General features: G+C 38.3%; 1 protein-coding gene across 1 annotated transcript in view; it reads right to left on the bottom strand.

Moving 5' to 3' along the window:
• The window catches only part of MYRFL (myelin regulatory factor like), a 121203-nt gene extending 108708 nt beyond the window's left edge, over nucleotides 1-12495 (bottom strand). Inside the window, exon 1 of the mRNA XM_043879096.1 lies at nucleotides 12450-12495. Within this exon, the coding sequence (XP_043735031.1) occupies nucleotides 12450-12495 (46 nt within the window). The remainder of the gene's footprint in view (nucleotides 1-12449) is intronic.
• Nucleotides 12496-16590: the final 4095 nt, after the last annotated feature.

Here is a 16590-nt window from a genome sequence, read left to right on the forward strand (position 1 = left end):
CCAGAAAAATAAATGACACAATCAAAAAATGGGCCAAAGAACTAAACAGACATTTCTCCAAAGAAGACATACAGATGGCTAACAAACACATGAAAAGATGCTCAACATCACTCATTATCAGAGAAATGCAAATCAAAACCACAATGAGGTACCATCTCACACCAGTCAGAATGGCCGCTATCAAAAAGTCTACAAGCAATAAATGCTGGAGAGGGTGTGGAGAAAAGGGAACCCTCTTACACTGTTGGTGGGAATGCAAACTAGTACAGCCGCTATGGAAAACAGTGTGGAGATTCCTTAAAAAACTGTAAATAGAACTGCCATATGACCCAGCAATCCCACTCCTGGGCATACACACTGAGGAAACCAGATCTGAAAGAGACACGTGCACCCCAATGTTCGTCGCAGCACTGTTTATAATAGCCAGGACATGGAAGCAACCTAGATGCCCATCAGCAGACGAATGGATAAGGAAGCTGTGGTACATATACACCATGGAATATTACTCAGCTATTAAAAAGAATACATTTGAGTCAGTTCTAATGAGGTGGACGAAACTGGAGCCTGTCATACAGAGTGAAGTAAGTCAGAAAGAAAAACACCAAAACAGTATATTAACGCATATATGTGGAATTTAGAAAGATGGTATAACGATGACCCTATATATGGGACAGCAAAAGAGACACAGATATAAAGAAGAGACTTTTGGATTCTGTGGGTAAAGGCGAGGGTGGGATGATTTGAGGGAATAGCATTGAAACATGTATATTATCATATGTGAAACAGACCACCAGTCCAAGTTTGATGCCTGAAACAGGGCACTCAATGCTGGTACACTGGGACAGCCCAGAGGGATGGGATGGGGAGGGAGGTGGGAGTGGGGTTCGGGGCTGGGGGAACATGTACATCGTGGCTGATTCATGTCAATGTATGGCAACAACCACCACAATATTGTAAAGTAATTAGCCTCCAATTAAAATAAATTAAATTAATTTAAATTAAAAAAAATTCAGATCAAATCTCAGCAACTGGATTGATGGCTGACTCTGACAAGATGAAATTTAGCAGGTTAAGCATTCAGCTTTCCATTGATTTTCTCCATTATGTAAATATGAGATAGGGAAACCTGAATTTTGAGTAAATAGATGATAGAGACATCAATTTAGTCTTGTCATCATGGAGAAGTATTGGAAAACAAAGAAACAAATTTCCTCCTGAAATCATTGAGTACAGAACTGGGAGAGTAGGTCCCTGTTCCTCTAGGCACAGGTCCAATCTTAATGACCTGGGCCCCGTACCTTAAGAGGAATGTCCACAAATAGCCGGATGTCTGCAGGAGAGCCAATAAAGTGAGAAAGAATCATAAGTCAAGCTACATACGAGATGATCAATGGAGAAAAATATCAATAATAATAGTAAAACTTGGTAAATTTGCTGAGCACATTTTATGTATCCATAATATGCGAAGAATTTTCCATTTACTTTCTCACTCATTTCAAGCAATAATTTTATTCTGTCAGATAGGTACAAGTACTATTCCCGTTTTTCAGGAGAGCAAATAGTCTCAGCAAACTTAAGTAACTTGCTCAAGTTGCAATAACAGTGTTGTCATTGCAGGGATTCTTTTTTTTATTGCAGGGGTCCTTATTGCAGTGTTTTCTACTATAACATAACATACATGTTCCTGAACAAACTTGCTTTCTGCAAAATCATGCGAAATAATGAATGAATATGGGATAAACCACTCAAAAGCTAATAAAAACAATAACATTCCTAGTAAAAATGTAAAGGACACATCAAGTTATAATTCATATAGTGAAGTACTTCAGAAAACATAGGGATTTACCCTTTATAAAAAGGTTGTTAGAAGGAAGAGTTGTGGCTACTGAATGTTGAGAGAAGAGAAGAGGGAAGAGGCAAATGAAATTAGGATAACTGGTTTACATCACCTGCATTAGTGCCTACCCTTCCTGGGCTCAAGGACTCTCCTTTGTCTGAACACATTAAGCTTCTGTTAGGAGGAAAAAAGGTAGAGTGTCTGCAGTTTATACCTTAGAAATATAGTTCTTTCAGCATTAACATTGTTACAATTCCACGTGACTGTGTCCTGAATTGCTTTTTTCACAAAGTCAGTGTTGTTCGGTGTAAATAATAAATGATGGCTGATGGGCTCAGCACCTTTGGAGACCTGTCTTTGTGGCACAGCTTCTGGGTGAATCATCTGACAATTCACAGGATTTAAGGTAGGAGAAGGAACTAGTCTGTCTACTCAGTTTTCATGACAGTATTTCAGTGTCTTCACTAGCTGATTATCAAGTTCAGACTTCTCCTTTAAAATGAATTATTTGAAATATAAATTAAGCAAGATCCTCTGGCCTTTCTGGGAGCCTGGGGATCCGTTTTTCCAGGAGCCTTCCAGCCTTTCAGAATGAGTATTAAACTTTCATGCTGTGTCCATTTTCTCTTCAATAGCACATACTAATGTTAATACATACAGGAAAAATAAAAGAAGAGAAATAAAACACAATCAGCATGTTAACCATACTAATTTAACCGTGGAAGACAAATTTTGGAAACAGAAACTGATCACATTTCTTTTAAGTAGTGTAGGAATACACCAAGGGCTCTGTTTTATGCCCACGATTTGAAGAATTATTGTTGTGGTTTATTCCACGTGTGCATGCGTACTCAGTCATGTCCAGCTCTTTGCAACCCCGGGGCCTGTAGCCTGCCAGGCTCCAATATCCGTGGAATTTTCCAGGTAAGAATACTGCAGTGGGTTGCCATTTCCTCCTCCAGGTGGCCTTCCCGGCCCAGGGATAGAACTTGTGTCTCTTGCATCTCCTGAATTGGCAGGTGGATTCTTTACCAACTGGGCCACCTGGAATTCCCAGTTTGTTCTATTAGAAAGTCTAATTCTACTGAGGGTCAAAATAGAGGAGGGAGGGAAAGCAGAAGGAAGAAGGCTGAGGAGGAAGACACCCCAAAGGAAGCAGAGCTAAAGTGGAGATGCCCATCCACAGTCAACAGGAGGGTTGACTCATGTACAAATCAATGTCCCCTGGGCCTACACTGCACAGATTCAGGAAAATGTGACCAGGAAGCGGCTTGTCCTGTGGCTTTCAGTGATCCTGCCTGAGTCAGCGATGTCTTCCTTCCCGCCAACCCAGACAGAGGGGACAGCACGGCAGAGCACTGGCTGAGGGCCGAGTCTTTAGCCAGGTGTAGGACAGACTCGTGTCCTCTCCAATGCAAGAGATAAAAGAGAGAAATCCTGAAGACTTAGGATTTTGAAGAGTGATCAGGCTCAGATTTGTTTATTTATTGATTTGGCAAATATGGTCGAGTGCACACTACTGTGCCGGTCCCCAGCTATACGAATGAATGAGACATAGTTCCTTACTACCAGGAGTCCACAGGAGATAGACACAAAAAAGGCAATCCAGGCTTTGAAGGGTGAAATGCAAAGTGCCCTGGAATACACGGGAGCCGTGACAGGTGGATACTGAAGCAGGGACCCCGAGGGTGGACTAACTGCCATTAGCCAGGTGAATGAGAAGGGGGAGGGTGTTCCAGAAGGAGGGAGCCCCAGGTAACCTGGAGGTAAGAAAAGCAGGAGCTTTGGAAAATCACAAGTCAGTCAGACTTGGGTTAAATTTCAGTTCTTGAACCTCTCTGGGCCTGTTTTCTTATCCAAAAAGAAGATGGGTTTTACCACCTTAGAGTGTCACTTGCAAACTAAAAGTGATAACATATATAATCCCACTACAAACAGACTGTACTCAGGCCCCCCTGCACTTTTTTCAGTGAGGTCTATTTCCACATTTCTCTCTTCATTTTACAGTTTTAGCAAGAATCCTGATAAATCCGTTTAACCAGAATCCCTTGTCCTTCAGATCTGATCACTCTCGATGTCAATCCAGCCCCTCATCCTCCACCATCCCCCAGGTCACCATCTGACCACCCAGCCTACTTTCAGGAAGAATCTCCTTTGGTCAGTTTATGAACAATCTCCCCGCTTACCCTGCTCCCTGACCATAAATTCCCACTTGCTGTATTGGGAGTTGAACTCAAGCTCCTTCCCTCACTGCAAAGTTCCACCCCAGTTGTTATTACTTGCTATAACAGCCCTTCTCTTAAATAAAGTCCTTCTTTATCATGCTTTCTGCTTCCCAACTGGCTCACTGGTAAAGAATCTATCTGCCAAAGCAGGAGACAAGGGTTTGATCTCTGGGTTGGGAAAATCCCCTGGAGAAAGAAATAGCAACCCACTCCAGTATTCTTACCTGGCAAATCCATGGACAGAGGAGCCTAGCAGGCTACAGTCTATGAGATTGCGCAAGAGTCAGACATGACTTAGACACTAAACAGCAACAAATCATGCTTTAACAAGAGGCATTGAATTTTTTTTTCTTTAATACTACTAGTGTTTGACACATAATGAATATTCTTTCCCTTCCAATCCCTTCTCTGTTCCTCATCCCCATCCCCAAACACAGGATTTACGTAACTTGATAAATTTGTTTCAAAGCAACAAGATTCTCTAATCCACCAGGGAAGGAAAAAAGAGGATCTTTGTGTCCACATTTTGCCTCTATAGAGTCTCACACACAGAATGCATATGGAGCAAGAGGAGTAAAATTCCCAATAATGCTTTTTCACTATTTAATATGCATAATGAGACAAATAGCCATGCAGATTTAAAAAGCTATTTCCATATATGCTTTTATAAGCTTTTAAAAATATAAATTTTACTAGAGTATTTTACAGGATATTATATTTTTTTAATTCATTTTGGATTTCTAACATTTACCTACTAATTATCTACATGTAAAAACAATAGGAGTAACTAAAACTTTGAAACCTTTCAAAGAAGTAGAGAATACAATTTTGTTATGGGAAGCCCAAAGCTAGCTTCCCAAACCCTGCCAATCCATGGCTGAATAACCTGTTTGAGGTCAGTGGTTACAAGGTCAGCAGATAACATTTTTCATATGTATTTTACAGTGCCCCAGCCTTTTCCAAAAGACAACCAATAGATCAAAGAGCCAGCTTTCTTACAGGGAGAGCATCACAGAACAGAAGTAAAATGAAACAAGTTCTCTCCTTAAAGTGAATTTGCAGTGCCCCAACTTCAGAACTTCTTACAGATTTATTATGAAGTTAGCATAAATGCTTTAGACCATTCAAGAACAGACAATAATAACAATTTATTCCTTTTAGCTTTGATTCTATCCCCAATCAAGGAATGCCCACAAAACACAAATATGGTATTGTTTCATTATTCTGTTTTTTTTTTTTCTAAAAAATGTTGATTTCAAGATCAACATGGAAAAGCTGAACCTTTTGCAATAAAAGGAACTACTCAGTACTTTGTCCTTTGTTGCTTGGCAACTAAAGGCTATAAATGGATTTTATGATTATAAAGGCTCTGGAATTAATGTGAACATGTTAAAGTTGTAATAACTCCATGAGGACAAAAGTATTCCTTTGAAAAAAATGTATGTAGGTTTTACTCATTCTTGTTTCAAAATAAATAGAACAATTTTTTCACACTTGTAAATGCTATAATTAAAAATCAATAACTATCATTTACCTCATCTTTCAATATTTTATCATTAATGCTCACAGCCCCAAGACGTAGGTGTTATTATCCCCATTTCACAGATGGAGAAAACTGAAACTTTAAAATGTTAATTTAGGGGTGATCCCTGGTGGTCCAATGGCTAAGACTCTGAGTTCCCAATGCAGGGGACCTGGGTTCAATCCCTGGTCAGAAAACTAGATCTCACATGCCACAACTAAGAGTTCACATACCACAACTAAAGACCTCACATGCCGCAATGAAGACTGAAGATCCTGCTTGCCTCAGCTAAGAACTGGCACAAGCAAATTTTTTTAAAAAGTTGAGATGACTTTAAAAAAATAAAAAATAAACAGCACAAATAGTATGATCCTAATAAACACACCCCAAGATCAACACCAAAATGTGAAGAGCTGTTATCACTAAATGGTGTGATGTACAGTGATAACTATTTCTTGTTTTGGGTTATCTGTCTTTCCCACAACTGTCCATGTATTCAATGTTTAGCTCCCAAGACATTGTGGAGTCTTCCAGAAGGTGACTTCTAACTCCCAAGTTGAGAAGTTTGACATCAATAAAACCAAAGAAAGTGGTGGAGTCTCTGCTCAGGAGCATTTGTCTGAGTAATTTTGTTCCAGGATTCCCTAGAGTTGCTAATAATGCTGGCAGGTCTCAAATGTGGGATGTGTGTGGTGACAGAAGTTGGCTCTGACCTAGTTACAGCACATTTTAAATTCTAATAAAATCGCCTTCACCTTGGGGATCCCAGTATGAAAGAATAAAGGATTTTTTTTCTTAATGGCAACAAGCCCATACCTCTTTGTTCTGGATGCTTCATGATAAGGTAACATAATTTCTAACCACCTTCCAGCATCAGATAGAAGTGTTCAAATAATTATAAGCTGCTTGCATTATCTTCTTGTCCTTGATGTGTTCTTGTTCCCAGTCTCCTGAAAAGTCTATACTGTTTCCAAACAGAAACAGAGGCAATCTCATCAATAAACAAGGAGCTCCTATCTCTGTGGGATAATTTCAGAGATACTAGGATGCAACATGATGTCTAAAATTCCACCATTAGAGAGCAACCAAACCTACCCTTAGAGAAGGTAATCTTTTTGATTCATTTGATCAAAATAAATGTGTTCTATGAAAGTGCATTGGATACAAAACACTTTAGAGATGTCAGGTGGCATCAGATCTTTCGCCATTTGCACCTTCTGTGCAAGCTCAGGTTTTATTGGGACAGAAGGAAGAGGGAATAAGGATGCTGGTTTGTGAGAGGTGAGAAGGCGGTGGTCCTAAAGTGAATGAAAGACAAAGATTGAGAGATTGGTCAAAGACATCCCTTACCTGCAAGACTCGTCCCCAGGGCCAGCCCTCTATACTGCACTCAGTTGCTCAGAGCTTCTGATTCCAACCACAGGAATTCAGAAACATCAACCAATCAGAGCTGGTTTCACTTTTGGAGGAGTAATATACAGGAATCACTTAAGACATTTATGACTTTACCTTTGGTAATAATGGAACCTGAGGCTTTCCACCGACTGGCAGCACTTTGTACAATCTGCCTGTTTTATTCACTGAACCTTTATGCTGTGTTAGTCAGTCAGTTGGGCCTGACTCTTTGCAACCCCATGGACTGTAGCCCACCAGGCTCCTTTGTCGACGGGGTTTTCTAGGCAAGAATACTGCAGTGGGTTGCATTCCCTTCTCCAGAGGATCTTCCCGATTCAGGGATCAAGCCCGCATCTCCTGCATAGGAAGCAGATTCTTTACCATATGCTAGTTTTTCTTCTTCTCATATCTGAACTTACTAGATGCTCCTAACCTAGAGTTTAAACTATTGAGTAGAATTGTCGTCATCCATTTATTCTATAAGTATTTCTGTCTACTGTACGCTGACACCATATAGGCACTTCTCCAAGCTGCATTTCTCTTTTCTCAACAATTCTCCCAATGCCTTGGAGACTTGATGCCTTTGACACCTTTCTAGATGCATTCTATCTGGGGTGAGTCCTTTGAGTCACTGCGTTTCTGCTCCAGAGTTTTCAGCATTTTCTTCACTTCCAAGAAAACTTGGCTCCTCCCTAATATTCCTGTACAATTCATGGGTAGCAGATGTTTTTGCCTAAATCCCTACCACCCTACTTTAATAATAGGTAATTAGAAATTTAAATCTTAAGCAAAGAGAGGAGGGCAGAAAATATACTGCTGCTTGTTTGACAGCCGCTTCCTGAAGGGCCTCTTCCTCCTCTTTGATCTCAGGAGCTGTTCAGTGCTTCCTGCCCGTCCACAGTTTCTGGTTCTAGGAGGTACCTTTCAACCCTCAAATTTCAATAGGTGCGTAAGAGTTTCTTCAACTAGTTTCCATCTTCTGCTTTTTCATGTGATTCTCTCTTAGGAGAGTCAGCCCTCCATGTCTGCGAGTCACACATTTGCAGATTTCAACCAACCAGGGAAGGAAAATATTTGGGAAAAAAGATCCCAGAAAGTTCCACAAAGGCAAACTTGATTTTGCGACATTCTAGAAATGACTCACATAGTATTTACCTTGCACTGGATATTATAAATAATCTAGAGATTATTTAAAGTATGATGTACATAAGTTAATATGCAAATACTACTGCTATTTTATATAAGGGACTTGAGCATGTGTGGATTTTGGTATCAGAGGGGCTGGATACTAAGGGACAACTGCATGTAGTTTTCCCATTTCTGCTCAGTCAGGGCGGGAATCTCCTCTTTATTTCATGATAAGCCAAAAAGCATTTGAGAACCTACTTCCAGATCCTATGAAGAAGATGAGCTAAACATCTTCTCACCAACTTAGAAAATTTCTTCTTAAAGATTAAATTAATGAACTATAAAATATTCTCAAATTAGCTTTTATAAACTAAAATCTACTTTAGAATAATTTTCTTTTTCTTCATTTCCATGAAAAGTAATTCTCAAATTCGCTTTTATAAACTAAAAGCTAGTTTAAAATGATTCCCATGGGAAATAAAAGATGAATCCTGATATCACAGTAGTCCAAAAGAAATACCCATAGGGAAACAAATTTAGAATGGAAGGTCACAGCTATCAAAATGAGTGAAGTAAACTGAGGGATGGGATCTAACATAACTTTATTTTGTATTCCTTTTTTAACCAGGGGGTTGTAAGAATTAAATGAGATAATGGTGTAAAGTGAATGGAACAGTACTTAATGCCTAGTAAATGTTCAGTAAACATTATTAATCTGGTTCGAATTTAAGGTAAAACAAAATCTAAGCTAACTCACTTAAAATTTGGCAAGTGTTAAAGGATATATATTTTTAAAGATAAAATCATGACTTATACAAATAAAAGATGAACACATGTCAAAGATTTGTATTTACTTAATTAAGGAAATTAAGATGTTACAATTGGTTCAAGGAATATTGAAACAGCAGATCTAGATCTAGGTATCTAGAAAGATGAACCAAGATAGATAGATGGATAGATAGATAGATCTATATAGGTATGTAGATAGATAAGCAGATAGATAATCTAAGTCTAGCTATGCTATGGAATGAATTTAATAATAATTGGAAACCTGGGGTTTACTGAAGCTGTTGTTTAGTCACTCAGTCGTGTCTGACTACTTCTGCAACCCCATGGACTGTAGCCTGCCAGGCCCCTCTGTCCATGGGATTTCCCAGGCAAGAATATTGAAGCAGGTTGCCATTTCCTACTCCACTGAAACTCTACTGAAACTATTGATCCCCAAAAGGAGATAATTGACTTACATATCTATAGACAAAATTCATTGCATTGATATCAATCATCTACAATTTACAGAGTTTCAGAATAGCTCTAAAACAGTAAAAGGTGAAAATCCCATAGAATTTGATAGCCCAGAGGACATGATGCAGCCATAGTTTTCTGTGGAAGATACCTAGTAATCTTTTTTTCATCCATGTCAATGTGTTTTACAATTTTTCTTTATGCAAAAAAGAAACTCTAACAGAAGAGTTTTGTGGAATTAAATTCAATGCCCTTTATTTAAGATAACCTATGACATAGTACATTCCAAGTTTGAAGTACTGAGATAATAAAGAAGAAACTAAAAATCTCAATATTCCTACTGCTAAGAGATAGCTACTACTAATACTTTTCATGTAATCATCCAGTTGTTACCATGGATATGTGTGTGTGTGTGTATATATAGTGTATGTGCATCCATATATGTATATATAGTAACTCTTTTCAGGTCAGTTTAAATAAACTCTGTTCTAGAAATATATAAATATATAATTATAATATACCAATTTTAACCCATGTTTCTGCTTTATATCATTAACATTTTCCTTATCATCATCATTTTTACTAGCTACAAAATATTCCATTATATAAAAGAACTATAATATATTTAACTAGTTCACCACTAATTTAAGTTGTAATCAATTTTTGGTTGTTATACATAAAATAATGTGCCTCTCCTCTGACAACTTTTCTCTTGCAGTGGTATCAACTTTATTAAAAAACAAATATTTCACATAATATCTGAGCTTCCAGTGGATGTTGGGATCCCTGGAGAATGTGATCCAACTCTTCTCCTTTAGTTGATGGGCCTACTTATTGCATCATTGGCAGGCAATAAAATAAGGCTTGCCAGTTGCCTAGAACCACTCTTTGTTCTGATCATTTTCCTGAGACACACAGTAAAGATTTAGCATAATCAGCATGAACTCTGATGTTCAAGGTCATTTAATTCACAATGATATTGTCAGTCCAGATACTTTTTACCACAAAAGTGTTCATAAGGAAAGATATATTATTTAGGATTCAGTTTATTAGAATGAAGAGTTTGAGGAAACGAAAAATTAGCTTTCAGGTGGGTAACAAATTAAGAAAACTTTTCTTGTTTTTCAGACCTTGGTTTTTTTATATGAGATTGCACTTAATTGGAAGGTGATATATAAACAGGAGAACAACATATAACTGGCCCTCCTCATGAGAATATCATATCCAGTTTTGCTGTCCTCATTCTAAGGAATATTTGAGAAAGGAAATCATAACCTAAGGGAAATTCTTCAAAGCCCTACAGGCTTTCAAAGAGGTGATTGTTGGACTTGGCACACAGTCAGTGATCGATATTTGCTGAACAGGTAATAAAAAATTGACAACCACCCCTGTGATATTCAAGGGGAGGGGAGTCACTAAAATTAGTACTTCTACTTTTTATTTCTAAGTTCACCATCTTTTCAATCTATTCATTCAGAGATAATGTAAGAAAACACTGACCATTTTATTCTCTTTCCATGGAGAAATTACTCCTCCCTAGTTAAAAAGTCTCCAAAAGGAGCCCAAGTTCAGTTCGGGCTAAGAAAGATACAATAATATTAATCAGATTTTTGTAACCAGCTATAGAGAGGATTTGTGGAAACTGTATCTCCAAAGACTTCAGAAAATAGCCTGAACAAGGACAATACAGTGACCCTATAGGCATGACAGGACTACTAAAAAACAGAAGGTAGACCAGATGAACTTTTCAGGTCTTCTCCAGTTCTGGAATGAAGCTAGGTTGATTTTGTGCTTTTATAAAATGAATGGTTTCTCTAAAATAAAACAGATATAACTGTAGCTCGGAGCTTGCTACTCTATTCAAATGAATGTTGCATAGGATATAAAATCAGGCAACAACAATTGAGCCACATTATTATACCTAGTGTGTGACCCAAGTGGACACATTGACTTGGCCACTGTCGGAGATAGAACACAATGAGATAGATTCTAGAGCTAGAATAACACCATACTTCTCTAGGTCCTATATTTTTCTTGCCCCATCTGACAAAATTCAAGCCATTGGACCTTTGTACTGTGCTAATGCCTTCTGATAGTGACCTAGAATCTCACAGTTTCTTTGGTAGAAACACTCTTTAGTGTTTGACACAATATGGTCATTCAACCTTTAAACATCTAGTATTTGTCAGGCACTTTACTAATCACAAGAAATGCCAAAAGCACTTTCTCAATATGCTGCTAACTGCCCCTGGGATTCTGTGAGCGAGCAGGTCTGCCCTCAATAATTCTCATACTCTCTCCTGGGAAATACCCGGAAATGTGCAAAAGCTCTGGCCACATTTCCTGTTCCATGGAAGTCTGAGCATTGCTAACTGATAAGAAACTCTAGCTGCACTAGTGTGCAGCATCCCAGGGGCTCCCTAAAAGATGTCACAAGAAGGCAAGTCATTGCTGACATTTGCAGTGGACCCATCATGAGAATATCAACCCAACTGAATATGAGAAGTGCTACCGACATTTCAGGTTTTTAGAAAAAAGAAAACCTGTGAAACCATGTCATATAGTAAGTCTCTCCTTGGGGAAAAAGATACTTACCCTCAAAAACAAACCATCATTCAATAGTTATATATTTTTTTAAGTGTTGTGAAAAACACAGATGGGAATGAGAAAAGAGGTGCTTCTTTGCTGTTAGGCTGTTTTGTATTTAATTATACCGAGAGAAAAATTGTCTTTAGTAAACTTTTGCATTTTTGTTGTGCTATATTCAATAATTTTAGAAGTAAGAAAAATCTAGCTTTATGAAACATAGAGATTGGAAAAAAATCTAGCATAGAACAGGGACAAATTCTAGTAACATAGGAATGCTGACATCTTGATTCTTTTAATAACCAACCTATAAGATGGAAATCCTGAATTTTTAAAAATCACACCTACACCACTGATTTTTTGCTACAAACACAACAAACAAACCTGAACTTCTGACTTTAGAACAGTTAGTACAATTGTATTTCTTTGAAAGCCAAGTTTAAGTGAATTCCAAAAAGGTGAAACAGTGACGTAAGCAATGTCATCTCCCAGGTGTTGAAAACAGGCCTCTTACCTTCAAAGAACTGCTGTAGGGCCTCGTTTTCGCCTACCACATCCATGGTACTGAGGTCCTGGTTGTTACTTCCTCATGGAACAACTACCAGAACTCAGGAACGAAGTGCTCTCCTCTTGGCTCAAAGCCTATGAATGCTCTTGAAAAGTTTTCATTTTCTTTTTATTGAAGTGAAGCATCTCTTCAGCCATTGAACTGTGCCCAAAAAGATGGTCAAGTTTTCAAATGTGATTATAAAGCCAGAAGGATATGCAAGCATGCAGAACGAAAATTCATGAAGAGGGAAGTGGTAGCAAGTCCATCTATCTTACTAAAGGGAACTGCTTCTACTCTGCCTTTCGTCTTTGTTTTAAAGACCTTTGTCCTCAGTGACACATGTAATTACATAAATGGGCAATAAATACATAGTCTTATCTCCTATGTGTCCTTTTACACCAATATATTTATATCTCTGCCTCTATCAACCAGATCAATTTAGCTACAACTAAGCAAAGATACAGGTTTTTTTTTTTTTAATTTTTACTTAGAGAAAGGGGACAAATCAATACATCACTTTTATAGACATGAAGACTTGTGAAAAAGAAAAGTTAGGGTTTGTTAAATATTTCCAAATCTACCCACAGTGCAAACTTAAATTCCTTAATACACATGTAGTCCATTTCCTCCAGCTTATTTCCTTTGAAAGTATAAGCCATAAAATATGAGAAGTCCCTCTAATGAGCAATAGAACTTTATTTCTGATTTTCTAATTCTTACAACTAAGTACATGACTGACTGTTAGCTGGTTTTATTCCTAAATATAAAGTTATACCCAAATAACTGTTTTGTTTTCATTGCTTAGCTATTAACTTATCTATTACGAGACAAAAAAGAACACAGGAAATTAAACCAGGTCTTTTGGCTTCTTCCTTTTTCTCTAAGTTTATTTGGAAAGTTTTTAACCTATAGAAAAACTGAAAGAATAATACAATGGAGTACCCTATATTCTTCAGCTAGATTTAGTAATTACCAATATTTTCCCTTATTGTTCACTTAAGAAAGGCCTATTAAGTGAACAATGCAAAGAAACAGGAAAACAATAGAATGGGAAAGACTAGAGATCAATTCAAGAAAATTAGAGATACCAAGGGAACATTTCAGGCAAAGATGGGTAAAAGGACAGAAATGATATGGACCTAACAGAAGCAGAAGATACTAATAAGAAGTGACAGGAATACACAGAAGAACTACAGAAAAAAAACGTCTTAATGACCTGGATAACCACAATGGTGTGATCACTCATCTAGAGCCAGACATCTTAGAGTGTGAAATCAAGTGGGCCTTAGGAAGCATTACTATGAACAAAGCTAGTGGAGGTGATGGAATTCTAGCCAAGCTATTTCAAATCCTAAAAGATGATGCTGTTAAAGTGTTGTACTCAATATGCCAACAAATTTGAAAAACTCACCAATGGCCACGGGACTGGAAAAGGTCAGTTTTCATTCTAATCCCAAAGAAGGGTAATGGCAAAGAATGTTCAAACTACCACACAATTTGCACTGATTTCACATGCTAGCAAGATAATGCTCAAAATCCTTCAAGCTAGGCTTCAGTAGTATGTGAACCAAGAAATTCCAGATGTACAAGCTGAATTTAGAAAAGGCAGAGGAACCAGAGATCAAACTGCCAACATCTGTTGGATCACAGAAAAAAATCAAGGGAATTCCAGAAAAACATCTATTTCTGCTTCATTGACTACACTAAAACCTTTCACTGTGTGGATCACAACAAACTGTGGAAAATTCTTAAAGAGATGGGAATATCAGACCACCTTACCTGCCTCCTAAGAAATCTGTATGCAGGTCAAGAAGCAACAGTTAGAACTGGACATTGAAAAACAGACTGGTTCCAAATTGGAAAAGGAGTGCCTAGAGGCTGTATATAGAAAACTAACCAATCTGATCACATGGACCACGACCTTGTCTGACTCAATGAAACTAAGAGCAACGCCATGTAGGGCCACCCAAGATGAATGGGTCATGGTGGAGAGTTCTGACAAAATGTGGTCCACTGGAGAAGGGAAGTGCAAACCACTTCAGTATTCTTGCCTTGAGAATCCTGTGAACAGTATAAAAAGGCAAAAAAGATAGGACACTAAAAGATGAACTCCCCAGGTTGGTAGGTGCCCAGTATGCTACTGGAGATCAGTGGAGAAATAACTCCAGAAAGAATGAAGAGATGGAGCTAAAGCAAAAAAATAAATAAATAAATAAATAACACCCAGTTGAGGATGTGACTGGTGCTAGAAGCAAAATCCAATGCTGTAAAGAGCAATATTGCATAGGAACCTGGAATGTTGATTCATGCTCCATGAATCAAGGCAAATTGGAAGTGGTCAAACAGGAGATGGCAGGAGTGAACATCGACACTTTAGGAATCAGCAAACTAAAATGGACTGGAATGGGTGAAGTTAACTCAGATGACCATTATATCTACTTCTGTGGGCAAGAATCCCTTAGAAGAAATGGAGTAGCCATCACAGTCAACAAAAAAGTCCAAAATGCAATACTTGGATGCAATCTCAAAAACAACAGAATGATCTCTGTTTCCAAGACAAACCATTCAATATCACAGTAATCCAAGTCAATGCCCCGACCAGTAAGGCTGAAGAAGCTGAGGCTGAACGGTTCTATGAAGACCTGCAAGACCTTTTAGAACTAACACCCAAAAAAGATGTCCTTTTCATTATAGGGGACTGGAATGCATAAGTAGGAAGTCAAGAAACACCTGGAGTAACAGGAAAATTTGGCCTTGGAGTACAGAATGAAGCAGGGCAAAGGCTCATAGAGTTTTGCCAAGAGAATCCACTGGTCATAGCAAACACCCTCTTCCAAAAACACAAGAGAAGACTCTACACATGGACATCAACAGATGGTCAATAGCAAAATCAGATTGATTATATTATTTGCAGCCAAAGATGGAGAAGCTCTATACAGTCAGCAAAAACAACACTGGGAGCTGACTGTGGCTCAGATCATGAACTCCTTATTGCCAAATTCAGACGTAAATTGGCTCAGAGGGTAAAGCGTCTGCCTGCAATGCAGGAAACCTGGGTTTCATCCCTGGATAGGGAAGATCCCCTGGAGAAGGAAATAGCAACCCACTCCAGTACTCTTGCCTAGAAGATTCCATGGATGGAGGAGCCTGGTAGGCTATAGTCCATGGGGTTGCAAAGAGTCGGACACGACTGAGCAACTTCACCACCAGAGACATAAATTGAAGAAAGTAGGGAAAACCAGTAGACCATTCACATATGACTTAAATCAAATCCCTTATGATTATACAGTCAAAGTGAGAAATAGATTCAAGGGATTAGATCTGATAGACAGAGTGCCTGATGAACTATGGACGGAGGTTCGTGACATTGTACAGGAGACAGGGATCAAGACCATCTCCCAAAAATGCACAAAAGCAAAAATGACTGTCTGAAGAAGCCTTACAAATAGCTGTGAAAAGAAGAGAAGTGAAAAGCAAAGGAGAAAAGGAAAGATATACCCATTTGAATGCAGAGTTCAAAAGAATAGCAAGGAGAAATAAGAAAGCCATCCTCAGTGATCAGTGCAAAGAAAAGGAGGAAAACAATAGAATGGGAAAGACTAGAGATCTCTTCAAGAAAATTAGAGATACCAAGGGAACATTTCATGCAAAGATGGGCTCAATAAAGGACAGAAATTGTATGGGCCTAACAGTAGCAGAAGATGTTAAGAAGAGGTAGCAAAAATACACAGAAGAATTATATAGAAAAGATCTTCATGACCCAGATAATCACGATGGTATGATCACTCACCTAGAGCCAGACATCCTGGAATGTAAAGTCAAGGGGACCTTAGGAAGCATCACTACAAACAAAGCTAGCGGAGGTGATGGAATTCCAGTTGAGCTATTTCAAATCTTGAAAGATGATGCTGTGAAAGTGCTGCACTCAATATGCCAGCAAATTTGGAAAACTCAGCAGTGGTCACAGGACTGGAAAACGTCAGTTTTCATTCCAATCCCAAAGAAAGGCAATCCCAAAGAATGCTCAAACTATTGCACAATTGCATTCTTCTCACACGCTAGTAAAGTAATGCTCAAAATTCTCCAAGCCAGGCTTCAGCAATAC

Source organism: Cervus elaphus, chromosome 3 (genome assembly GCF_910594005.1).
Source record: "Cervus elaphus chromosome 3, mCerEla1.1, whole genome shotgun sequence".
NCBI lineage: Eukaryota > Metazoa > Chordata > Mammalia > Artiodactyla > Cervidae > Cervus > Cervus elaphus.